The 27,218-nt window shown below is 41.1% G+C and overlaps 1 protein-coding gene across 21 annotated transcripts in view; it reads left to right on the forward strand.

Moving 5' to 3' along the window:
• DLG2 (discs large MAGUK scaffold protein 2) overlaps positions 1–26,736 on the forward strand; it is a 1,042,746-nt gene extending 1,016,010 nt beyond the window's left edge. For 12 of the 21 annotated variants that reach the window (XM_040583241.1, XM_040583240.1, XM_040583243.1 and 9 more), the window contains 7 exons: positions 2,043–2,084; positions 11,760–11,810; positions 12,574–12,675; positions 13,630–13,802; positions 14,513–14,622; positions 20,358–20,449; positions 21,495–26,736. In XM_040583241.1, coding sequence (XP_040439175.1) covers positions 2,043–2,084; positions 11,760–11,810; positions 12,574–12,675; positions 13,630–13,802; positions 14,513–14,622; positions 20,358–20,449; positions 21,495–21,601 — 677 coding nt within the window. In that variant the 3' untranslated portion in view covers positions 21,602–26,736. The remainder of the gene's footprint in view (positions 1–2,042; positions 2,085–11,759; positions 11,811–12,573; positions 12,676–13,629; positions 13,803–14,512; positions 14,623–20,357; positions 20,450–21,494) is intronic. The other 9 variants (XM_040583242.1, XM_040583245.1, XM_040583248.1 and 6 more) reach the window with 1 other exon arrangement.
• The last annotated feature ends 482 nt before the right edge of the window (positions 26,737–27,218 follow it).

The raw sequence follows: 27,218 nt of genomic DNA on the forward strand, positions 1-27,218 counted from the left end.
GTTGAAGTGATATTTTAATGGTTTAACTTTAAGCCATAGAGTAGCTCACAATTTAAAGATGAAAGCTTCATCTCTTGTATGAAGAACAGTTCTTCAAGACTTGTTTTATCAGTGATAGACAGCAAATGTGGCGGCCTCCTGAATTCTAACCATTGTGCTACTTTAAGTGTCATAGCAGCTCATTAGCAACAAATGCAGATCCTTCCCTGCTAAAGAGAATACTTCTGATCTGATAACTCTCCTGAATGTCCATGTCCTTACAAAGACATCTCCATAATATCCAAACATTTGGAAGGAGATAACTGAATTCTGCAAATTTCTAAGGGAAAAGTAACACAGAGGTATTATATTATATAGGCTCTAGTTTCTCTGTTAATATTGCACCTAGCTTTCAGTTACTGGCATACCTCTAGACATTCCCACTCATCCAAATTTCACTACTATTCAAGTCAAATACGCTTTTTGATGACAGTTCTTTCTATGAAATATATTTATTCTTGTTTAATATGGTTCTTCATGGTCCTGTATAGACTATTAGTTTGAGACAGTCCTTGTTAACTTGCTACAAAATGTCTGAAAGTCATATTGTTTTCTTCAAAATGTAAGGTGGGTTTTCTAAAGCTTCTTACTAAGCCCAAAATCAGACTTCTCCACTACTATTTTTATCAGATATCATCCCCTCTTATTTGTGCTGCTCCAGTAACCCCACCAGTCCCACTCCACAAACCCATTAGATTGGTACATCAGGGAAATGCAGCACCTTGCAGAGAAGAGGTGGTCTTGGCACTGTTCCCATAGTCATGCTTCATGATATCCATGCAAGGTCTGCTCTGGGTTTATCCCAGGGGATACTTGGCTTTTATGAGTTCCTTCTTTTACTGGGAATGTTTAGAGGAAGTTGCAGGTGAGTGTTGTCAGTCACTCACAGCCTAATCTGCCCACTTGTTTAATGCCAAATATTGGACTGATTTGTCATGAGGTGACTTATTTGTACCCATTGTCCCTTTAAACCACCATGTCTTTCTCCTTAACCCAGGGTGGCTCCCCACTGTACAGCCTTTACACCATTGGCTTCTAAATTTCCTGGGCCAGCTGAAAAGTTTCAACTGTCAAATGATCTTTCAGGTGCAAAGAAATCAGGATTTCTACTAGAGATAATATGAAAACCACTGTTTAATGTGGTTCTGCAGACCTCCTGAAGACCGTATCGCATGGTATGACTGACCATAAACAGTCTGCTGACTATTGTTTGGGAAGAGCTACTTCACATAGTATAGGTTGCATCTTCCTTTAAAGAATATAATAGAAACAGGACGGCAGATTTGCCAGACAACAAGCCTGACCCATCGTGATAGTTCTTATATCCCTATTCACCCGTCCAGACTGGTCTGGTAAAGGTTTTCATACGCTAGTTCGAATCCTGAGGCTACACAATATCTGAAAAAAGATTTATTCCATTTTTTTTCCTTAGTTTTGTCATAGGCTTTGTCTTCTTTTTTTGAACAGGGTAAAATACACACAGTTGCAAGACTTGATATCAAAACCATTTTCATGTTAATTTGTTAACCATTCGGGGTAGTGCATAGTGATTAAAGACGGCCACAGGTCAGAAGTTTAACAGGGACAGTTCCCATGCGTTAATGACACATGTTACTGATAGCGCAGAATAATATGAGAGACACTCAGGTTTCATGAAATTACTCAAGATGTCCAATGAGATGCAAATGGACCATAATATACTTTGAAATTATGTGAGATGCCCTTAACTGTCTCATCAAGAAGAGACATGGCCTTTCCATGACACATATCACTAGCTAGTACACAGAATCTCTGAGATGCCACAAGAGAGAAAGCTTTCATTTTACCTGTGTAAATTATCAGTGTAAATTACCTGTGTAAATAGAGTTTTCAGGTGATGTCACTGCATAGTTTTTATTTCCTTTCCGCACAACTACCTTTGCATGATTGTGGCAGTTCTTTTAAGTTTCTGCAGCTCTGTGGTGCTTGGTTATGTTCTTTAATTTGCTGTACTGTTCTTGCAGAACATGTTTCTTCTAATGCCAGCGATAGTGAAAGTAGCTACAGTAAGTTACTGCTTTCATTAGAGTCCTTTTACTTTGCATTGCTTGTTTTGTTTGTTTCTTTTATTTTGTTTCTGTCCTTGCTACTCCTTTGTTAATGTTATAAAGACAGTTGGAGCAAATGGCTTGGAATTCAAATTTACAACCACATTTCAAGTACAAAGCTACGAAAGAAAACTGGCAACCTTTATAAGAGAACGGAGGAAGGTTGTTATTTGGGATGTATTCTGGGACGTAAAACCAAACCTGGTTTTGGGTAGCCTGTGAAAGTCAGGATTATTTGGTTTAGTCACAAGACGTTTATTTCAGCAGGGAGAGGGCAGTTTCTTGATGATCTTTTGAGAGTAAAATTACACATAGATGTAGTCAAATCTACACAAGACATCCTCTTTACAAGGTCGCAATATTTACTTCCATTTCTGCATGCCTGTATGAAGGGCTAAGAAATAGTAAAAAAAATTTTGTTGGGCCCTTAATTTTGGCAGTATGGGTTTCCTAATGCATACTGAAGTCCTCAAAAAAAGGTAAGGTAGACCTTCTCCCCTTAAGCATTGCCACTGACTGTCACCAATTGCCTGTAAGTGGAGGTCCCAACCCTGCAACCTGATTTGGTTAGAATTAAAGACTCCATATGATCATATATCCAAGGGATTGTACTTTCTGGGTAATTATTACTAATACCCCAAATTTAAACCAATATAGCTATTTTTCTGGAACTGTTGAAAAGAAAAAAAAAAAAAGCATTAAATAAATTACTGGAAATGTAATAAACGGAAATTAAAATGATAGATTGCTTGTTAAATCACCCCGTTGTTTAACTTTTTCAAGCCATTTGCTTAGCACATGAGTTTTCCACCAGTCACTCAGCACTTGTGCTAAGCACCCACATACATTCAGGTAATCATTGGTATAATACCTCATATTTACTAGTCGTGATACAATGCATAGCAGTTGAGCTCTGTTAATAAATGCCGGTTTGTTTCAGTAAAACAGCTAATCTTATGCAATTCAGGAATGGTAAATTAGTTTGTATGCTCTAGTAGTGCAAAGGTTTCCTTGGAAAGCAATTGCCAGAGTCACAAGAAAACAGTAGGCACTCTTGAACTGCCAAAATCCAATTCTGAACCACTTCATTTTTAATGTGTCCTCTACTTAGAAGGATAGGAGGACTTTGTGTTTGAAATATAAGATGCTCTTTTCCCAGACTGACTTCACAATCGCGAATGAGTCAATAGGTTAAATTTTCACAAGTCTGCATGAGTCAAATCTCTTCCAGTTGCATTTATTTCAGGATGAGCTCAGGGTAAAAATCCAGAGGAGAATCTAGGCTGGTGGCTGAGCACATCCCATGCCTGATGAACTGTCCCAAACAGGAGGCTTAACAGGGGTGCCCAGTTGTAACCAAACATTTGCGGGAGGTCCACAAAAACTAGTTCCCAAATTTCACCATCAGACAGACCAGACAGCCAGTTCCTCATTGGCTGTGCAATAGCTTGAAAGAAAGTGTATGTTTTGAGTGCAAGACAGGGGATAGAAATGATTTGAGGAAGGTAGGTAGGACATAGACACTTGGAAGAAACAATGTTGGGGTAACAACTGCCCATGGCAGGCACTCTCCTTCCAGAGTGATTTCCATCTGGGCAAGCTCCTGTCTCACCCCAGAAGCATCCAGCCTGCATGCTGTTGGCAGGAGCTCCCCACACATTACTGGTATGTCCAGCAACTGCTGCCTAATGGAGAAGACACAGGCAGGGCTCCTTTCTCTGGCCATTGGGGAGCTATGCCACTCAGCAGCAGAGGAAGTCAGTCTTAGGTTATGCCAAGTGAAAGTGGATTTAAAATCCAGCAGCTGGTGCCCAACAGGCTTAATTTCATTTGCTAAGGGTTCATCAGTGTGTGGTGACATGACATTTGAGGACATAACCTTGGGCAACTAGCAACTGTGGTTACCAGCTGGAAATGAGTGTTTCAGATGGCCACAATGGCATATCAACTCACACTTGACTGTGTGCTCAGTTACTGCATGGCTGTAATATATCAGCATATCTCCTGTGGGGACTTAAAGCCCTCCTGAATCCAGCTGGCTGCTCTCTGATCTCCAGGCTACACTGTGGCAAAAGTGCATCCCATCACACAGTCATTGCAGCAAATCTCCCCTAGAAAGGTCTTGACTTGAGAACAAAGAATCAGACAGAGTGAGAGGCAGTTGGTCAGATAAAGCAGTCAAGAAATCGTGAGGGAATGGAGGTAAAAGAGATGAGGCTTGTAATGAAGAAGTTATTTCACTGGAGTTCTGACCTTGTGGGACTGTTGACAGAGGTCACCGCGAACCTATCAATGTCCTTCATGTGGGAAGAGTAATTATCAGACCTAAACCGCGAACATTTCCTAAAGATGTATTCCTCACTGCCTTCTAATTTATTTATTCCTAATGAAAGGAAAAAACCATTAGGTGCTCAGGGTAAAGCTTATTCTTTGTAGAATGAGACAGCATATTATTATTTCTGCTTTTCTTGTTTGCATCTGGGTAGCTGGGAATGGGGCCCAACATCAGTCACTGCCACAGACGGAGTCTGTTTGAACTCCATTTGGAAACAGCCATGTTGCAAAGCTGTTCTTCCTCACAATCTAGTGCCACTTTGAGGAGAATTTGTGTGCTCGTGTAAGGCACTGCAAGTTATTTTACCAGGCCACCATGTGTATTGCCTTGCAAACTCACCTAGCCCTCAGTCTGCACTGGTGAAACGGGGCATACTGTGAGGAGGAAAAAAAAATGAAGCTGAAAAATTCATGGAGAGCGAACAGAAAACTGCTGGAGAGCTCAAGGATTTTGCAAGGGGTTCTTGACCTGTTCCAGTGCCTCCTCTCCTCTCCTCTCCTCTCCTCTCCTCTCCTCTCCTCTCCTCTCCTCTCCTCTCCTCTCCTCTCCTCTCCTCTCCTCTCCTCTCCTCTCCTCTCCTCTCCTCTCCTCTCCTCTCCTCTCCTCTCCTCTCCTCTCCTCTCCTCTCCTCTCCTCTCCTCTCCTCTCCTCTCCTCTCCTCTCCTCTCCTCTCCTCTCCTCTCCTCTCCTCTCCTCTCCTCTTCACTTTCTGCAGCAAATGAACAGGAAGAAAGGGTTTGCCTCCCCACTGCTTTCTGAATTGTGGGAAGTTAGGAGAGAGTGGCTGGAAACCTGCCCAGCAGAGAAGGACCTGGGGGTGCTGGTTGATGGCCAGCTGAACATGAGCCCCCGGTGTGCCCAGGTGGCCACGGCGGCCAGCAGCGCCCTGGCCGGTGTCAGCAGCAGCGTGGCCAGCAGGGCCAGGCAGTGCCCGTCCCCCTGTGCTGGGCCCTGGTGCGACCACACCTTGAATCCTGTGTTCAAGTGTTGGGCCTCTCACTACAAAAGGGATGTAGAGGGGCTGCAGCGTGTCCAGAGATGGGCACTGGAGCTGGGGAAGGGTCTGGAGCACAGCTCTGATGGGGGGCAGCTGAGGGAACTGGGGGTGTTCAGCCTCGAGAGGAGAAGACTCAGGGGGGACCTTATCGCTCTCTACAGCTGCCTGACAGGGGCTGTGGGCAGGTGGGGGTCGGTCTCTTCTCCCAGTAACAAGCAACAGGACAAGAGGAAACAGCCTCAAGTTGTGCCAGGGGAGGTTTAGATTGGATAGTAGGAAAAAATTCTTCACCAAAAGGGTGGCCAAGCATTGGAACAGGCTGCCCAGGGAAGCGGCTGAGCCCCCATCCCTGGAGGTATTTAAAAGACGTGTGGATGTGGTACATAGGGACATGGTTTAGTGGTAGACTCGGCAGTGTTAGGTTAATGGTTGAATTTGAAGATCTTAAAGGTCTTTTCCAACCTGAATCGTTCTATGATTCTATGAAATCAGCGATTCACACCTTGGCCAGCACAAAGAAAAGTACGTGGGTAAGAAATGCCTGACAAGTGCCATGTGTTCTCCTGCAGACGTTCTTATTTGTCCCTATAAAAACAGGCCAGTTGGACTCCAGGGTAAGGTGTTCTGCATTTTTTCTAGTGGGTCTCTGGCAATTGTTTCAACATGTTTCTCTAACTTTTGCTTCTCATGATGAGTATTTATTGAAAAGTAGCTATTGGTGAAATCTGTACTATTTGATCATTCCTAGAACCATTCCAAACCACGGGTACAGCTACACAAAGTGTTGTTGAAGGCTTCTGAGAGCTGTCCAGGCTGTGCCCTGGACAGTGATCAACAAAGGGGTTACAAATTGGTTGGGCTTTTTCTAGGAGATATTCTGATGCATTCATACTTACTTAGAAAAATATATTGCTTAAGAATTTGAGTATTGCCAGAAGTATTGCTTATGTCTTGGGCTTGAGGGTTAAAAAATCAACTTCTTGACAGAGGTCAGATACATTTTATTTCAAAATAGTAATGTAATCAAAAGTCCTCCTATGTAGTCTCAAGAGAAAAATTTTTGGACCACTTCTTAGCAACAAGGGTGTTGCAGATAGTAAACCTGATTTCTTCTGCCAGTGCTCTCAACACTGAGCTGCTAACGAGCAAAAGTGCTGGACCCAACAGTGAGAGTTTCTTTATCCCAACATATAATCTTCAGCTCCATTAACTTCAGGGGGAACCACAAACACATTTGACAGCAGAATCTGGCCCTTTATTTAAAAATTAAAAGGTATTTTTGAGCCAGGAACAAATGCTGATCTGATCTAAAAGGTGCTGAGCTGCCACACAGCCACTGCTGCATCACACTGGCCACGCTAATATGAAGGTTGTAATGATGTTAGTTGATTTGCATTTGTTCGCAGCAGTAAAACCAAATTTGCAGAGTGGTATATAAAGTCCTGATCCCACAGCAAGTTGTTCTTTTTGTGATAAGGATATTTACAGCCAACTTTGACTTATCCCTGAACCAGCTAATCAAACCATGATTGAAAGTTTATTTTGAGTTCTGTGATTTAAACTGTCCTGATTTCCTTTTCAAAACAAACTTGTAAGAACACTTTTTTTTTTCCCATGGACTCATCAGGTTTTATTTTGCGAGACATGATTTTCATAATGGCCATGAATTTCAAGTCTCTCTACTGCATATGTATTGTAATGCTCTTCCACGTGGTTCAGTAAGGGTTTTTACAGCTGTCATCAAAATTACACATCTGTTTAGCCTAATTGCATAACTGGTTGATTGCACCAATTACCTAGAGAGGCAATATAGGCCTAAAAGTTAAAAATAAGGAAAACTGTTAGAAACAAAAATTTTTACCCTCTGTCACCAAGTCACCCTTGTAGTGAGATTTTTCAGACAGAGTAAGTTTAAGGAGTCCTGATTATTGTGTTAGGCCACTGATTAATTAGGACGCACACATTGCCTCTTGCACTCCCCAAGGATTACTGTATTATTCAGGCACGCTCAAACTGGCACAAGTATTGGTCTCATTTCATGCCCTCACAAGCTGTATTGATCTTAAACACACAGTGTTGATACACCACTTTTCAGTCACAAGTTCATTTTCAGACTACTGATGATCTTCTCATGTATCGGATTTCCAGCCTTTCATAGTTATCAACATATTTCAAAAAATCATGTGTTTACTTGCATAAGCAGAGGTCCAGGAAAGGGATTTTGAGCCAACTAGAGGCTCGGATATTGACTGCCCAGTGCAGTCTGTGCAGATGAAACAAAACAAGAAATTAATTTCTCCAAGATCCTGCCAAGTACAACTAGGTAATCCATACATTAGCCCAAAACCTAAATGGATGGTGGCAGAAAAGTAGGTTTCCTTTGATTTTAGATCCAGATAAGCAACAAAATTCAGGCAAAAGCTCAAAAATAAAATTTGTCTCATCTACATCTATTTTACATGTGTATTGATGATAACCACCACTATTAGTCCAGAAATCCTAACGAAACCCAAAATTCTCTTTGATTTTTCTAAAATAAAAAACTTTTAGCTGTCTTCATAAGTACTACTTTTTTGCTGTTCACTGCTTTAAATCCCTTCACATGCATTTTTCATTCACATCCCTCTAATGAAATGCCACAATCCACAGATCCCCACTGCATAAGATGTTTGATGGGGTGGGTGTTTTATTACATGGTGGCTGCACCACGGCAGCTCCCAGCAGCTCTCCTGCCCCTTTACTCACATGCCAAGCACAGTTGCACTGGCGCTGTGGAAGCTCTGGATGCTCTGGCAAGACAGTAGGAAACCAGACCTTTCTACGGCTGACATGAAAAATGCCTGATATCTACCAGGTCTACACTGAAACTGGTTTTGAGTCTTTCACAGATTCTCTGCCATCTGATGAGAAAGGGAAAACAGAGGCAACGCCTTACGCCCATTGTAGGGCTAACTCTCTGAAATACCATAAAATCCTTTAAAAAGAGGAAATTCTTTGTCCTTATGAAACTCATCTGACTGTGCAGGACCTCTCTGCCCAGTTTATAGAGGCTGAGTTATAACAAACTCTGGGTTATTCTTCTCTTCCCAAGCATGAGACATCACCAACAGGCAAACCAAGAGCAAAGGGAAGCAGAGCCCTAGCAATCCAGGGAAAGTGAAACCCCTCCAATAAGTATATCCCATTTAGGAAAGATTCCTTTTTTCTTTCTTCTTTTTCTTTATTTTCTTTCTTCTCTTTTTGACTTGATTCAATTTTACTAAGAACAAGGGATCGTGCCAAAATCCTACAGAAAGGGCTTTCTCTTTTTTCTCTTTTTGTTTTGTCAGTTAAATTACACAAAGATTTTCCAGATCAATATAGCTAACCTGTGCTAATTAAGCTGTTAATGTGGGTGGTAAATGAAGCTTAGTCAAATGATAAATAATAGCCCATGTCCTGCTGAATTTCACACTGTGTCTCACACCTCAAAGCCATCACAAGGTTATAGCAATCTGATTATTGATTTTGTCTACAGCCCTTCATTACACTTAATACTTTATGGAGTATTTCAATACTGTGCAGTACTAAGTAGATGTTATGAAAGAATACCATCTGGTACAGTTAGCATGCATATTAGCCTCTGAGGACTTACAGGATTTTGTCTGGACAGGACTTGGAAGAATTTTGTTCAGGTAGAAACTTGAGCTTCTGGAGCCCTTTTTCCAGAAGAGAAAAGTAGTGGAAATGGGGCTTTTTCCCCAACACCCACACTCCATGTTGAGTCTGAACCTCAGCGCTGAATAGCCTTCACTCCAGAAGATGCCTATCCTTAAGTCCCTGTGGATCACAGTCAGCCCCAAAGTTTCTCCTTACTGGCTGCAACCCTTTTCAATGGCTTAAGCTTCAGCACAATTTGAGTGGGCTGGAGTTTTTTCTTTGCCTTCCATCTGTCCACAATTTCACCACACTTCTATGAAACAACACAGGCTCGTTTGTCTCCATAGCTCATACCCTACTGATGGCATGGATGTAGTGTCAGCTTTAGCATCTGGACATGTATGCCAGAGGCTGGGCAAAACAGAAGGTAAAATCTGTGCTAGCTTATTTGTGCTGGTTATAATTCTGTGCCAAAGCCAAATATGAGCCCACAAAAAAAAAATATATTGTAAACAATAGTGTCAGAATTATTGGCTATTTTCCTTCAGTTGCTCTTGTCACTGTCACTCCCATGGGATTCTGCTGTTTAAATGCACATGTCTGCATCTGACCTTGTCCTTTAAATGCTGTTATAGGACCCTTATGGCTTTTTCTCTCATCCCAAAGTAGACATCTAAAATAGTTCAGATGACTCATGTCTTAGAATATGCACTTGCCTCTTTGTCGGCACCCATTAACTCCAAACGGTACCTAGGGACTAGCTTAGACATAAGCACTCATGATACAGTGATATCTGAAATTAGCTGAAATGAATCCCCTTCTGCAGATCTGTATGCTATTGAAACAAGTATTTTCAAGTTTAAGATTGTATTCATGCAAACAGGCTCCCCTGCTCATGTGTAGTACACGAGGGCTTCATTGCCCACCCCAAGGCTGACTTTCTCAGGCTGTTGAAAAACACAGCTTTGTCTCCTAGGGGATGGAGGGCAGGCAGTGCAGGAGCATCCTCATCCAGCCTGGAGAGTGAATCCTTTCATCTCCAGGGGAATGGGAAATCCCGAGTTTCGTATCACCCCTAAAATTTCCATAGAAAATTAAGGGAAAATAATACATCTGATGCATGAAACCTAGTGTAACAATGATTGTAGGTTTTTAACTTTGCATGAAAATCAAAGTTAAGCAAGTGATTATGGTATCAAACATTTGCAAAAAGAGAAGAAAATCCATTACCCACACTCTTCATATGTTATGTTGCCTCATCCTCAAAAGCTGTATAATCTCTTCCTTTTATTAAATATGATGTTTTCTCTTTGCTGCTTCAGCACCATTACTAGGTTGGAGTTAGTCCTGCCTGTTCTCCCTCTCTCCTAACACACCAGTACTTTTTTTTATTTGCTTTTTCTGTCATTCTCCTGAATTACAACGTTATTTTTACTTGAAAAGCTTCCTTACACATTTCTCACAGCTGCCTAGATCATATATCACAAAAAATCTCTATCAATGTATTAGATTCACGAGCGACTCAGTAGTCAGGCTACTTCAGGATGTAAATCCCCCTCTAAATCCTACTTGTCTCATCCATCAGGCATCAGGTAGCCCTCTTCCCCTGTATGGCTTGGCAGAAGCCCACCAGGACAGTGTAACACATACTCACGTGCACACAGGCAGATGAAATGAAGGCAACCTTGTCTGTTTTATGAAGCCCTGGTATGCCTTATGACATTCTTTCTTCTGTAGTATGTAAATTAGTTGCAAAAGCCCATCTGTGGATTTTCTCAGAGACAAGCACTGAACTGAGTAAAAATAAAATCGTAATTTTAAACTTTGCTAAGTCTTAAGTGCTATTTAGAACCTGCCAGAACCCTTACGTGGTACCAAGTATGCGACAGTGACCCAGAAAGAGAAATGCAGAGGGATTATTCATGCATTAGGTTAAAGAATCCTTCTCCATCTCCTCTTGCACCCCCACAGAGGGGAGGACAGTGATGCATCGGGGCCATGCACCTGCACCCAAGTCATGGTCCATATAATGCCGCTTGTTTCTCTTGGCAAATGTCTCTGCTCTAGTTCCCTAAATATCACCATGAGGAAACGGCCCTATCCTAACAGGAGTGGAGAGAGGATAAGTGTGTAAAATATGATGCTGTGAGATGTGTGTTCAGGGAAAGGATAAGGGTCAGAAAATAGCTCATAGCTAGATGTCAGGCTGTGGATAAACTAGACTATGGAGGTTATGCACAGAAGGACAATCAACCAAAACGTATATATTCTGAGGATAAAAATAGTTTAGGCAGCTTGTGGATTTTCTCTGCTGCAGCATGTTAGAGCCTTAACAATTGGAGAAGCAAAATAATTGCATCTTAAATTTCTGCGCCATCCTTGTAAACAGCCTTGCTACCAAATCAATAAATGAAGCCTTACTACTCAACATTGAAAAAGCCCAATTTCAGCAAAGAGAATTGAAACGCATGGCAGGGGAGGGAAGGGAAATAAAGAAGGGGTCTCCACACCTTGAAGTTATGAGGGACTTTGGAATGGTTCAGGTGAGAGCATTACCAGGGAGAAGTGTCGAACCCGGTCTCTATGTGAAACGTTTTATCAAGCTTTAGTACTTGACCTGCTGCTTGTCAGCTTCAATTTCTTCTCTTTCTTCTCTCATCAGGAGGCCAAGAAGACTGCATCCTTTCTTATGAACCTGTCACAAGACAAGAAAGTAAGTTTCATTTCCTTTTCTGTCACTGTTCCTTGTATTTTTCATTTCATAATTTGGGGGCCAGCAGTAAACCTTGCTGTACCAGCTCCAGACTCTCTGTGGCTCCTTTTTCTTGGCCACTCAATTTATTACAATTTCTTACAAAGGAAGCAATCTAAGTGTCTCCCTTGCTAGCCCCCAAGTCCTAACATTCTCAGGACTCTCCCCTATATACTCTCATGGGCTTTGCTAATAATTATGTTAATCAGTCTACAAAATATTGTTGCAGATTTGCTAGATATCCTGCAATATTGTTACATGGGAAGCCTTTATTATTTTCCTTCTCATGTGGTATGTGCCTCTAGCCAGGACAGATGAACCTATGGGAAGGGAACTGAAAATGGAAGTGCTCTCACCTGATTTAATGGGGGACGCACTTGTGTAACTGAGGAGAAAGAAATCCTACAATATCCTTTCCATGCCTCATGAGAGAGTCCATCTGCAAGCATTAGGGAGTCAGCTTGTTGAGCAATAGCAAATATATATACCTCCACATAGTCCTTTGACTACATGTGTGTGCATCGCCACAGGGCTCTGCAAAATGAGTGATACTCATTCAGTTTTCGTTTAGCCATGTCAATAAATAAGTTATTCATCAATAAAATGTACACCTAAGTTTTCACTTCATGCATAAAGGCAATAACTCTGGTTAGCGGATCTTTGAGAAGATTTACTGTTATTGTCAGTAAATTCATCAAAGTGTGCTTTTCTTTTTGTTGTTCAGTTAATTACACCAGGCCGGTTATTATTCTGGGTCCTATGAAAGATCGGATCAACGATGACTTGATATCTGAATTCCCTGATAAGTTTGGGTCGTGTGTACCACGTAAGTATGATTTTATTCCTATTTCTGCAGCTGAGTGAGCTGTATCCCTTGGTGCCACACATTAAGTAAATTGCTGTAAAAGCAGCATCCGTGAACTACATGTAGCTGAGTTTCTCAAAAGCCATGTTTCCATAGGACAAAAGAAAGGAACAAACAGAAAAAGATTGTGAAGGTCTGGAAAGAATTTCTCAAAAGAATTGTCTCAAAAGCTGTAGCATTTTTGAAATAAGGAACCTTCCACCCACTGACTCAGTTTACTAATCAATTAATCTGTGATGTCTTAAATGGGATAAAGTTTGAAGTACTGGTAAAATGTGAAATATTTCAACTCAGTTACACAGCATCCATCAATAAAAATACAGAGTGATCTGTGATTTGTGTGAGATCTAGACTGTCTAATCTGCAAGCAATGTTGGACCCTGAATAAAGCAGAGTATATATTGGATCCTTAGAGCTCACTGGGTGTTTATTTTCAGCCCCTCGTTGCAGTCATAGTTCATTCTAAACTGTTGTCTCTGCAAATACACCAGCTTAAAACCGCTAGAGGTGAGATCAGAGTCAGGCTTATAATTAAGTCTAAATTGAACTGATGATGTGACAATTAATTTCATCACTGTAATAGGATTAGATTTGCAATCCGGAATGCATTTTGTATTTGAGGTTTGTGCATGTTCCTGCTGAAAAAAATGTGGAATTCTGGTAAAACCTAATTTTACAGTAGCCTTTAAGTATTAATTAGAGGTAAACATCAGAAGGTACTAGTACAAAAAGGCAGCTTTATTGTCATAACTCCATTGAAAACAGTGTGTAATAGCCAAAGATCTCCTCCCAAATGTGGAGTAGCTCCACTTAAAGCAGACACAGCATTGCCACTGAGCAAACGTTAATTACTGCATTTTTTCACATCAAACGTTTTCACAGACTTCTTGATCTTCCATCTCTTGTTTCATGCAGATACCACACGGCCAAAGCGTGACTACGAAGTGGATGGAAGAGATTATCATTTTGTCATTTCAAGAGAACAAATGGAAAAAGACATCCAAGAGCACAAATTTATAGAAGCTGGGCAGTACAACGATAATTTATATGGAACTAGTGTCCAGTCTGTGAGATTTGTGGCAGAAAGGGTATGTTGGCACTAGTTTTATTGCCCATGCAAGATGATCTGTTTTGTTTCCACATTGTATCTCAGACATGATTCTTCTGCCAAAAATATAAGATATCTGCAAAACGGCATCCTAATATTTATAGGCTTTATAATGACTCCACAAGCGGAGTCTCCGACTTTGAATGACAACAACCTTGGCACTTTCTGTACTTGAATTTGGTGCCACCGATTCAGAGATCTAACACAGTGCCTCAGGTATGCCCCAAAGCAGCCTTCCCTCTTCCCTCTGTAAGACAGGTAAATAAACTTATCTCACTTTCACAGAGGCAAAAGAATGAAGCACAGAAAGATTAAATGACTTGCCTCAGGTGACTCGGGGAGTCTTTGACACAAACAAGGACTGAATTAACCAGTAAGAATGTAGACATCTTATTATTTTTATGAAATAATTTTCCTCATCTCTGAAGAAAATCCTCTCCCCCTGCAAAGTTCATCCCAGTAGAAATAAAAACCAGGTTTGTTCCCATATCTCCAGTGTAGATTTTATATTAGCACTAAAGCAAAGGAAAGAGCCCAGAGGAGTGGAGTGCAAGACCTGGCGTCCCCCTTCCCTGGTGTGCCAGTAACAACCTCATTCCAGGGCACTGCATCACAGAATTGCTCCCCATCTTTTGCCTGATCTGCAGCAAACTCTGCAAAAATAAACACATCCTCATGTGTTTCCAACAGGGCAAGCACTGTATACTCGATGTGTCAGGAAACGCTATCAAACGACTACAAGTTGCACAACTCTATCCCATCGCTATCTTCATTAAGCCTAAATCATGGGAACCTCTGATGTAAGTACAAACTCCTTCAAGCATTTTATTTTCAGGGTACAGTTCAAGTGGCAGAAAACAGGTCTTCAGTCTACATTTGCCTGTCCTCTAAAATCAGTAATAACGAGAGGAATTGCCCTCCCTACCTGCCATCCACTCTATCCTGGCACCTCAAGGAACAAGCCAAAGCTGCCTTTGAACCTTTCACACTGCGACATGTGGGCTAATGTGCTGGACCATGGTCCTGCCAGTGCTCAGTGTACTTGTTCCAACCTGTGCAGCAAGTTCTCTGAGGACTCATGTGGCATGGCTTGTTCCATCTACCCTTGGGTGCTCCTGAGGTGTAGAGTCTGGTCACAGGGGTGAACCAGAAGGTAAACCTGTGTCAGATTTGCAGTGTGCGCCTCTTCATTAGCCCTTCAGCTACTTTAAGGTCTGTAAAAGGATAGGCAAGGCTACCCATGGGACTGGAAAGGGGCAAACAACACTTAAAGAAGGAAAGAGAAGGCACCAACTTTATGCGGTCACCAGGGAACCTAATTTCAATACTCAGAATAACACTGAGATCCAGGGAACTCAAGTACAATAACTGAGGGGATAAAAACATTGTAAAAGGCAGCCAATGTATGTGTATTAAGAGTAAAACAGTCTTATTTCCTTCTTTCATGAGGTGGATATCAATGATTGCATTGCATTTGATTTTTGTTCTAGCTCCATGGAACATTCTCAGTAGCAGCTATGGGAAGTATAGTCCAGAGGGAATCACTAGAGAGCATGTGCACAAGCATACGCAGTCATTGAAAATTACATTGTTAAACTGGGAGGGTAACAGAAATCCTGCAAGTATATGTCCTGAGCTCTGCCCCTGTTTGGGACTACTTGTTATTTTCATTAATTACTTGAACAATTAATTGGACAATACTTTTGGAAAGTTTATTAATAACTCAAGGCTGAGCAGGTGGCAAGCACTTTGAAGGATAAGATTAAAACTTGATGTAGGATCAGTAGGATGAAGTTCAGCACAGAAAAAGGACAGAAAATGAAATGCACAAGTACAAGCAGGGAATAAGCTATAACACTGCAGAAAAGCATCTGGCTTTTCCGGGATGGATTGCACAGGAATATGAATAGATGGATAATGCAATTGCAAAAAAAGGAAACTGCCACTGTGGGCTGTATTAACATCAGTGTTCTATAAGGACACAATAGACAATTTTGTTTTACTGGGTACGGATAAGGCTTCAGCTGGAGCACTGGCCTGGTTCTGGGTTCCACCCTGGAAGTGGAGGAGGAACAAGGGTTACCTAGTGTCAAGGGGAGAAGGCTGTGGAGGAACTATGGAAGCGATCTTCATACTGGTTAAAGCTCAGGCTTTCAATTTCAAAAGTGATCAATTGTTTTCCACATACACTTACAATCGTGTGAGAGTTATCAGCTTAATTTTCTGTGCTAGGGCTGAATCTTTGAACTCTGTGCCTTCCCCTCACCAAAGGCTCCGCAAATGCCAGGTAATGCCATAGGTACCTGTTACACAACTAAAATGTAGGCATCCCCCCTCCTGTGACAGATGCCTATCTGGTTACGGTGAGGGTGTTCCCACAACCATTGGGTGACAGAGCTGGAAGGATGCTAACACGGCTCATCACACGAATGTGTATCCTCCCTGGCCCTGCCTTTTGGTGATAAAGGTTGTTGCACGCCCAGCCACATTGCAGGGAACGATGCACAGTACGTGGCACTTGGACAGCCCCATCCTGACCAAAGCCATTTTGGGTTGGATGCCTTCTTGACATTTCTTTCCAGCCCTACAACTCAATTATATTCTGATTATGTTGCTGCATAGAAGGGGAGGGGTAGTCTGATAGCCTACCTTCTGCATTGATTGTTTTAAGATCTATCTTAACCTACAGTTTTCCCATCCATAAAATATTTCCATTGTTTGTTTAATGCTGACACTGCACCTGGTGTGATAAAAAAAAACCCAAACAAATCACGCAATAAAAGTGGCCCTTACTCTGAAAAATACATTAGAGCCAGAAATGTGGCAAAAACATAAAGGCTTCATTTATTTGATGTAAGAACAGCAAATACTTGAACAGATTGACTGAAAAGTGTTCTGAAGATGCAAAATATTATGACAATCATCCTGTTACTAAACCAAAGCAATGCTAATATTTTACTTAGGACAAAAGTTATGCAGAGTTAGCAGAATTTCACTTGCTGGTATAACTCGAAAGTAAGCTATTCTTCACTCTCTAAATCTAAACCTGCCTCAGTGTTGACAGTATGGTAGGGACAAACAAAGTGAAATCCATTATGTGACTTTTAGTTCCTTGTTCCTCAAATACCCTGTGGAAGACACCCTTAATTAGAAATCCAAACTTTCATGAGACCGCAAAAGTCTTTATATATCAATACCAGTTTGGGATTTTTTGCAGTAATATGGCTTATGTAAATAAATTATGTAAATACAATACAACTCCTGGGAAAAAAAAAAAAAAAAGGGAAAAATGTAATGAATGCAGGCATTCTAAATTAGTTTATCCCCTGCAGCCTGCTCTCCACAAGTGATCTTTTTAGCTAGTTAATCTATCTAATGTTTATTTCTCTTATCAAACAGTACCCAAAATTAGTTTCTAACAGAAATGAGAACTCTTTTATATAAACAGGATCACTATTTTTCAAGAATTGTCTTGAGAATAATGACATAGCTCTGAGTCCCTTGCTTGTGAAAATCATTTATTTTATTTAGTAATGGGCCTACAAATATATACTCTGACGTCAGTGACAGTGAGTTGTAGGGTGTGCGTAGATAAACAGATGTAACACCTTTCCAACAGATACTATTATTTAGTATGGAGAAGTTTAACATGGTAAGCCAGTGCTCTGTGGGAACAGAAAGAAGACATTTTTATGACAGCGTAACAGTGTTCACTCGGTCTTTTTTATGTACATAACTATTACAACACAAAGATTATAAGTTTATCTGCCATAGACTATTGTTCATACAAATGAGTTGAAAAGTTAGTGTAACAGCAAAGTAAAACCATAAAAGACAAAAAATTGCTAACTGGAAGATGCAGAGAAACAAAGTCAAAAGATTTAACTAGCAGCAAAATCAGCACTTGAAGTCTAATTCTGTTTTATGCATTGTTCCTTTGCCCTCGTCTAACAGTGAAGGTAAGAAGAGTGAAGGGAGCAGAAATTAAGCTTGCACCTGCACGTGAAACCTGGTCATCACCAGTTCTCTGGAAATACCATACTAACACTAATGACCACAGCAATGGAACACTGTAAGGGGCTATTGGATGTAAAAGCAATCAGAACACACAGCTTGAGCTGGATGTCTCCTGATCCTGCTTTTTTCAATTAAATTCAGTCCTGGCAATCAAATTGCTGTAAACAAGCTGGTCTGTCATCCTGCCCTCCCACCCTTCCGTCCTTCCTACCTTCCCCACCTCTACATGACTCCAGTTGGTTTAATCCCAGAGGCATCCCTGTTGGTGCCTCTCAACTGGCCTCTCTCTCTAGAAGAGGAGGACGGTGGTGGGATCACAGGGGTGAGAACTGGAAGTAATGAAGAGCCTGTCTGGGTGACCTCTTTGGTGGGAGAGGAAGACAACCCTGGAAAATGTGCCTGCAGGAACAAGCATTTTGAATTCACCAGATGTGCAGGTCCCTGGCTAAGAAATAAAAAAATTAGAAGGGACTACAGTTTGACATCACTTTTAATTCATCATGAAAAATGGACATCATGGTCCTCCCCCTCCTCCATTCTCTCTCCTGAAGGCACAGGATAGGCAGAGGCATCTGCGCAGTTTTATACCCCAGGCAAATCTACAACCTGAAAGCGTAATGCAAATTTCTACTTACTTCAAAGTACTTATTATTTGAAATGCTTGTTTATATTTTTATTTGTATTTTCTCCTCTGATATTCAAAGATCTTGAGGAGTACTTCTCAAAACTTTACCAGAAATAGATCTGTAAGGAAGAGGATGTTCTTAGCACTGGAATATTGGCTAAGTGTCCTTAAGATGGAAATGTTAAGTTTGCATAAGAATTTGCAATGATATGTCCCACTTCAAGACAGAGTTTTGGTTCAGTCACCTAAAGATATGTTCAAGTAGGCATAGCTGATAAGAAGCTCACCTGAACTCACTTAGATAGCAATCTTTTTATAAATAGAATTAGTAGTATTACAAATTTAGCAGCATGATACATATTGGCAAATATTAAAACTATTTATATAATTCACAAATAACTGTCAGAAATTTTTAAAGAAATCTCTTTTGTACTTCATGTTATAAATTTGCTTTCTGCTTTGCATTGGTGCTTTCAGAGGGATTTTTCTAAGCAGTTTTCCCAGCTATATGGTTAGTTAGGTAGATAGACAGCTTTAAGTCATTTCTAGAAATGCCTTTTTGCATCCTGGACACCTCACAGGGTAGTTTTCAGCAGCCAGGTAGGAGTCAGATGTAGCAAGTTCATTTTTTTACTGCACTATCATGCACATAATTTCCTACATGCATCACCCATGTCGTACTGTATACGGTCCATTAGCACATAATCATATGAGTCAGAGCAAGGCATTAAATCAGATTTATGTAGAACACAAGATGCTCCCTTCTCTCGTTTTCTTAGTTGCCTCAGAAAATTTCCATCATGTTTTAGGAAAAATGAATCCATGCTGTGAAAAAATGCTAGAACGGGCAAACTCTATTATTGCTAATTAATGTGGATATCTGCAGGCATGTGTGTGTAAGGCAGTCAATGAATATGAACTTGATTCTTTGCAAGTATGCAGTGGTATTAAAAGCTGAGCGTGCAGCAGCAAGACAACTAATTTCTGAAAGTTATTAAATAATGCCTCTGTTGAAACAGAAATGCTCCACCAAATAGCAAAACATTGGCAATAACAGAATGTTAGTGACACCATCTATGTTTTTACATTTATTGGCACCCTGTACGTTTTAGAATCAAGAAGACACACTTGACTGGGAATCTCGCTAGTTAATCAGAAAGGACTGGAACAGAGAACATAAATAGATAAGTCATCATAATTCTTCCTGCTGGAAAGATTCAGTTTGATTTCTTGTGATATCTGCAATTCATGGCCCCAGCTGAACCAAGAAGTCTCTCTGGAAGACATTCTGGGTCCTTCTGAGGCTTCCCTACACACATCCTCCTGACTGTGAGATACCTTCTACAGGGTCAGGAATCTCAGTGTGCTGAGTCCTGCCTTTAGCCATGATTTCACCTCCATAGCCAAAGCCCCAGTCGAAAACCAGCTTCCATTTCAGCAGTTTGGCCAACCTTAATTGAGCTGAGACAGCCAGCTGTGGGGCTGGGAGGCAAAGAGGTTCCTGAAGAAGCTCCAGCTCTGGAGGCAGGAGTGCTCCGAGTGCTCAGACCTCGAGACCACCTGGCTCCCAGACTTACCCATGGGTTCCTGATAACACAAGTCCATCTCAGTCAGCAGTTACCAAATTTGAGCCTCGTATTTTGTTTGGGAGATTAGAGCAGTGAACCCAAAATAGAAATTTAGTGGAGAAATGGGAAATAGCCTGGAAATGTAGCTTTATACTATAGAAGAATGAAATTTAAAACACCGAAACTGCTCCTGAATTGATGGAAGAATTTCACCACTTGATTCTTGTTCTGATCTCAATCCACTTGTGATTCAGCTGAATGTATCTTTTAGAAAACTGTTCTAGTAAGAATCTAAACTTTTTGATTACTTCCTCTGTGTTTCTAGGGAAATGAATAAACGTCTTACAGAGGAGCAAGCGAAGAAAACCTATGATCGAGCAATTAAATTAGAACAAGAATTTGGAGAATATTTTACAGGTATGTTTTTATTAAAAACAATTTTATCCCCCAAGATATAGTCTCTTACTGCAAAAGAACTGGATCAGCTTTGTCTCTGGCCCAGAGTGCATACCAGTATACTGTGCCTGGAGTAAGGATTCCTGGCTAGAGACTATTGTTTCCCTGAAATTCAACAGCAGTTGAGGCGTTCAACTCCTCAAAAGGTTGATGCCCTGAAGGAATAGCTGTGCATTGATTTGATTCCCTCCCTGACCCAAAACTGCTTTTAATGAAGTCTGTAAAAATGTTGCATCATTGCATTTGTACAGACCAAAGAATTCCTCGCCAGCTCAAGATAAGAGCTCGAGCTATAGATCATGGGAGGGAAAAAGAAGGGCATCTTCTTCCTGACCTGGAAAAGAGCAAGATTTAAGACCTGCTCTGGGTCTCAGCATTTCTTCTGGCCAGGTTTAGGCAGCTCCCTAATCAGGGGACTGGTATTTGTGGATAACACTCAGAAGCCCCCAGTTGCCCTTCCATGTGCTGCCAGTGCAAATAACCCAACGTTCCAGATTTCTGCTGGGAGGACAAGGAACTTAAGAGTATAGACACTGTGCTTTATGTTGCAGTTGCTCTGCCTTCTGTCAACTTGGGCCTGACCTAGCTAACTTTTGCAGCCAAGAGTGAGTTTATTATAACCAGGTCAGGAAAAGAACAGGTTGTAAATCTGCTGCTACTCATTGCTGAAGTAGCCTCTAAACCAAACAAAATGTAAAGCTTGGCTTGGAACAGTGGGAACCCACCACACTGCTCTCCCCTAGGACAGAACTGCTAGTTCTCTAAACCAACCAAGCTCAGTCTCCTCACTATAAGCAGTGGGCTGGGACTCTGTTGTGGGAAGGTGCCATTGGTTTGAACTTAGTTGCCATCTGCAGGGGTATGACTTTTCCATAATCAACATCACAGTGCACTAGTATTCCCTCTTATTTCATCAGTATTTACGAGTGCACTGAAAATCTGCTGACACTGGATGCTGTAGAATATCTCAATTAAAAGAAGTATTGATATGTTTTCTCTACTGCAGCTATTGTCCAAGGAGATAGCTTAGAAGATATATATAATCAATGCAAACTTGTAATTGAAGAACAATCTGGGCCTTTCATCTGGATTCCTTCAAAGGAAAAATTATAAATTAGCCACTGCACCTCTGATTACGATGGGAGAATATTTAGAAGAAAACTATAATATACTATTTGGAGGCTTTCCTGTTTTTGTTGCATTTATGTTCTTTGCAGTCAATGTGAATTTTGATGAATGTACAACACAAAGTGTTTGAAGCCATGAAGGACACTGATGGGTCAAAGGGTAGGAACAAAAAGATTTCTACCTTATAAAGCAAATTTGTTGTGTGCTCAGAGCACCAGTTGTAGGTGTAAACTTTTCACATGGAGACCCTCTGTCAAGGGGAGCTAGCCACCTCCTGTGCCCATGTGGACATTCTGATCGATTTCAATGGCTGAGCTCAGTGTGTTGATTGCTTTAAAGAGAAGTTCCCAGCTCTTGAACCTCATATAGGGCTTGATCCTGCAAGGCGCTCAGCACTTGACCCCAGTTCCTACACATGAGTAGCCCGCTGACTTGGAGCCCCTTGTGATCCTTCCCTATGTCATTCAGTCCCATCACTTCCAGCAGGACTATTCATGTGCTCAAAGCTAAGCACAGGCTTAAGCGTTTTGCTAGATCAGGGCCACACGCACCTTGCAAAATCAAGCTCAGAGTACCTGGTCCACTTCCTACTGAAGTCACTGGTGGGATGCTCTTTGACTTGACTGGGAGGTGGGTCCTATTCCAAGCTTGTCATTGCACATTTGTAGTTGGTACTCCTCGACTTTGGTAACTATGCACATCTTTTGATTTCTGAAACCCAGTCAAGCATTTCTTTTCTCCCCTTTGGAAACACTATTGCATCAGGAACTAACAATATAGTTTATTTTAGTGGAGTTTGGGGGTGGGAGAGGATGGAAGCGTTTCACATCACACACACATGCACACAAACACATTCCCATGCGGACACACACATGTATGAGGATTCACAGCACCTATGTTGACAAGGAGGGATACAACTGGGAAAAGCTTTAAAATTTTTGATTGTCTATTTTATCATTTATATTGATAGAAGGCACTTAAAGATGGAATAATTTATAAAAATAAAAATATATTGATGTATAGAAACTAATTTCTATAGGTAAAAATGTTTTTGTGAGATATTTTGTAAAGATTAATTAATTGAAAGATTAAATATTTACACCCTTGTGCGACTGTAAAATGTAAAGAGGACCATAAGTTGCATTATCCCTTTTCAGTAACAGATTCTCTATTATTAATGATGAGCAAGATAATTCCTTAAATTGTAGCTGTCATCTTGTTTTTCTCTCAATTTAATCCTCTCCCTTGCCTCTATTTAATCACGATGAACTCCTGTGGAAAGATCTCTTGAACTGACCGCCCCGTAGGACCTTTTCTGAACAGAAAAGGATAATGCATCTTTAAATTGAAATGGACAATTTTTCAGAAGTAAAATGTCAGTGCTTGAATACAGTTAATAATTTCTCTCTTGGAGGGAGTCACACTTCACCCCCAAATGGTTAATGATTCTTCCTGTTTCTTTAAAGGAAATACCAAAAGCGTCTGATCTTTCCTCTCTTTGCAAGCAGGCAGGTCACCAACTAACTTGTATCTTCATTCATTTCACAGTCAACAAGGGTCCGAAAAGCAAAAACTGAGGCAATGGACATTTGTGAGGGATTTGGGGAAAGTCTGTGGAATTGCAGTTTGGGGTGCAGGGGACGGGAGAGGGAGCTATTTTTTTCTCGTTTCTCATTGCCCTTCCTTTGTATACTGATGCCATTCCTCACCGACACACACGGGGACTGCTGCGGGAGGTGTTACGATGGTAAACTGAATGGCTTTTGCTGCTGCTGGACCAAGTCTTCTACAAAACCCACTCTCCTGCCTGCTGCGCCGCAGGAGTCTGATGCTTACGAGCTGGTGGCTAGAGTAACCCTAATGCTTAAGGACATTTTAAGGGCAAATGCTTAAATAGACTCCTCAGTTACTTGTCTATTTGAAGCTTACATTTCTACACCCTGTCAAGCTGACAGGTATATCCAGCCAACCTCCGCAGACAGCGTGACTAGCTGGATGTTTGCAATATAGCCACCAGCAGTGACAGGGTTAAAACTACGGGCATTTTAGTGGCCCTGAGGTGGCCCCTCACGTACTGCCCTACTATGGTAACTTTGAGAAGTTCACACTTCTTTAACTACTATTTTTCTTGCCTGGCCAGCGCAGAGTTGTAAAGGAGGGTTTCAGTGAAGTCTTCAAAAGCGCTTTGTAACCAGAAGGGCTAGAAACTTTTTTTTTTTTTTTACAAAATATAAACAAATGAAAGCTTCGATTTTGGATAATTCTGCAGAAATCCACAGAGTGACCCCAGATCTTTGGAAGCTATGGATTTTCCATGCTGGCAAAGTACTATTGCCCCAGGTTGGGAAATAACCCACCAGACCTGAAAAACCAAGTATCCTAAAGCAGGAACTTCATTTTAATTTTCAGCTCTGTTTTTAAGCAATCAATCACATCTGCTTCTTTGTTTCTTAGTTCAGCATGCAGCCTTTTACGGTACTATCCTACTAGTAACTGTTTTGCTTTGTCATGTGCTGTGCTTTACGGTGAACAGTAACACTATGGCTGAGTACAATCAATTTTTCCACCAGTCCTTGGTTACTGTAGTAACATTATTTATTTTTCCCTGTCTGTTGTTTGTGCTTCCAGTTTAGAGTTGCCATTGCACTTCTTTTTTTTTTTTTTTTTTTTTTTTTAATAAAACGTATATTTAAAAACAAATCACAAAGAGAAACAGTGCGAGGTCTTATTTCCCTTAGGACTTATACTCCCATTTGTTTTGTGCGTTGACATTTTGTGTTTCATGTTTCAGCATCCTCAGAGCTGCCACTCATTTTTGCATTGCAGCTGTTCAGATCATACTGGGTGGTAGTGGGAGGAGGAAGAGAAACATAAGATTCATGCAAAATTATATCTGGTGGAAAAAAAAAAAAAAGCCCAACCTCACAACCAAACAGCAATTGGCACCTGAGACCATATTGGTGCTAACACAGCTTAGTGTAATCAGATTCCTTTTCTGTCTGTGTAAAAGACTCGCAAATATCTAAACATGAGGCAAATGCAAATGCTGGACCCTTTAGGAAAAGTGCCAGATCACACCCCTGGTGCTATTTCTCATGTTCTGGCACAGTGTGTAGCACCGTAGGGTCTAAGCAGAACCAAAATTATCGCAGCTTTTTGTCCACCCATGAATGATCATGACGACATCTCGCCAGCTTTGTGCAGATGTGCAATGTTACAGCCTATTTATTTCTCCTTGCCACAAAACATCTTCCGTGCACTGACTCATCGAGAGCCTGCTAACAGGGCTCAGTGAAACGGCACTCTTCACTGGTCTTACGGTCTGACCACCCGCCAGTGAAAGAGCCTCTTTCTTGTTTAATTCCCCCTTCCTACAGAGGTACCCTGTCCATGCTAGCGCTTTGTAATTTCTTTGGTAGTAAAGGCTGTTCCTAGATAAATATTCTGTGATGTAATTGTGTTTGTAGCTAGCATGGTTTGATGCTCCGGTGTGGATAGGGTCCTAGGAACCACCCTGTGAAAGTCAAGGACAAGAAATCTCTCCGTTGCACTGAAATTTCAAATCCTCATCCTGGAGAGCAGTGTGGAACCTGAGCTAATAACCACTACGAGCCAGCGACAGTGTCCTAGTTACACAACGTCCACCTACTTATTTACATTAGTTTTCTGTGGAGAAATTTTTGGTGTTACACCTTCACTGTTACTTGCTTATCAGCACTCAGTCTAATCGTAATTTTGTTTTGGTTTTCACATATTTTGGTTTTCAAATTGTATCCCTGACCAGAGGATTCAGTGAGTGGCAACACATGAGGATATTTGTAGGGAAAATAGTGTTAATGACAAAAGTCTCGATCTTCTTTTTAAGCTGCAGTTTTAAAGCCATAATATCTGCCATGTTAGCAGAAGGTGGTCTCTTATCCTTCACAGCTTTTAATCTCAACATTTTTTCTCTTGAACATTTTGTCTGCCATGTTATGCATGCAGTTCACTGTTCGACTACATTCATGTGCTCAAGCCCATGCCTTGGTGGAATAAATGTGTTTTCCCATCCCATTAAAACTCAGATATCTTGTTAATTAGTTCAGAAGTAAGAACGAGGTCATCATTATGTTAAAAAAAGGGTTCCCATTTTAGGGCACAAATCAGCATCAAAGCTAACAGCAAATAACATCTAAAATCTATTCAGCGTATAGCTAGCCTAGGTCCTCAGCTGGTGTAAATCACGGCTACTCCATTGATTTCAGTGGAGTCCATCCCATTTACACCACCTGAAGTCACACATCAGTCCTCCCCATTACACCGGTTTTTTAGCGTTACTGTAAAACACCAAGGACACGCAGATAAACAGCAGCTCAGCATCTCCATCATTATTTACCGCTTCTATTACTGTAGCACCCAGAGGGACAAGTCATGGACCAAGATCCATTTGAGGTAGGTGCTGTGAAACTGCTGAACAAAAAGACACCCCATGGGCCAAATACTGCGGCCAGATTTTCAGAAGGCTTCAGCCCCACTGACATCTCACCAAAAGCAATAGGAACCACTACCCTGTTGGCCCCTTTGAGGCTCTTACCTTTAAGGCGAGGAGTGTGAGACACAATCCGTCACCCCTCATGTCAGCCGCTTATGCCGTCTGGCCCTGACCTACAGCGCAGGCAACTTGTCCTGGTGTCAAACAGCATTTCTTGGGGATGGGCGGTTGCCAGCATCCTAAGCAAGATCTCTGGGGGGGTGGGGGTGGGGGGGGGGAAGGCAAAAAAAAAAAAAAGAAAAAAAAAGAGGGGAAAAAAAAAAAAAAGGCAACACTGTTGGCTCTTAGTGGGATAGCAACCTTTTAATTTCTGGTTTTGTGTTCCTAAATTTGAATTGGCCAGCCCAAATTTCTGAATGCAGCAGCCTGTACTCAGCAGGCTGCTCCATCCAGCACGCTGGCCGGCGCGCGTCTCTTGAGCAGGATGTTTCTCAGTCCAGCTGTAGTGTGGGGTACTCAGAATCTGAACTGGAGTTTACAAAATACCCTGTCCAGCTTACACTCCTGTTATGTGTAAATACTCTGCGCATCCATTCCATTTGTGTAAAGAATAAAGCACACACAATTATAAAAATTAAGATGTATATTTCATACTAGCTGTGTCCTTGCTTATTTATTCCGGTCCAAGCTCTCAGTTGTGGTTCAGTTGTAAATGCTTGATAGAGTGTTTATAAATATGTCATGAATTTTATTATAAAATATTAATATTAAAGCATTTTTACACTTTATAGCAAATGGCTTCTTCACAAGGCATAATTTGTCTTTTTTCCTTAAAGCAGAATAGTAAAAGAGAATTAATATGCTCTTAATATGTCTTGAGACACTATCACATCTATCACACAAGACAGACACAAGTCTGGAAGTGGGATGGTGGTTTCCAAAGTGACTGAGGTTGCAGAGGCTTTTTTCTTTCTTGCAAATTTTTTTCTTTTTAACTTCACATTGACATAGAAGTTGCCACCAAGATTCACTCCCATAAAGTACTGCCACTTTCTCCTTACCACAGTTCTGCTGCTGGGTATCATCAGCATATTGGTGAATAATTATCAGATTTTATTTTTTTTTAATTTA

Source organism: Falco naumanni, chromosome 2, assembly GCF_017639655.2.
Source record: "Falco naumanni isolate bFalNau1 chromosome 2, bFalNau1.pat, whole genome shotgun sequence".
In the NCBI taxonomy this organism is placed as follows: Eukaryota; Metazoa; Chordata; class Aves; order Falconiformes; family Falconidae; genus Falco; species Falco naumanni.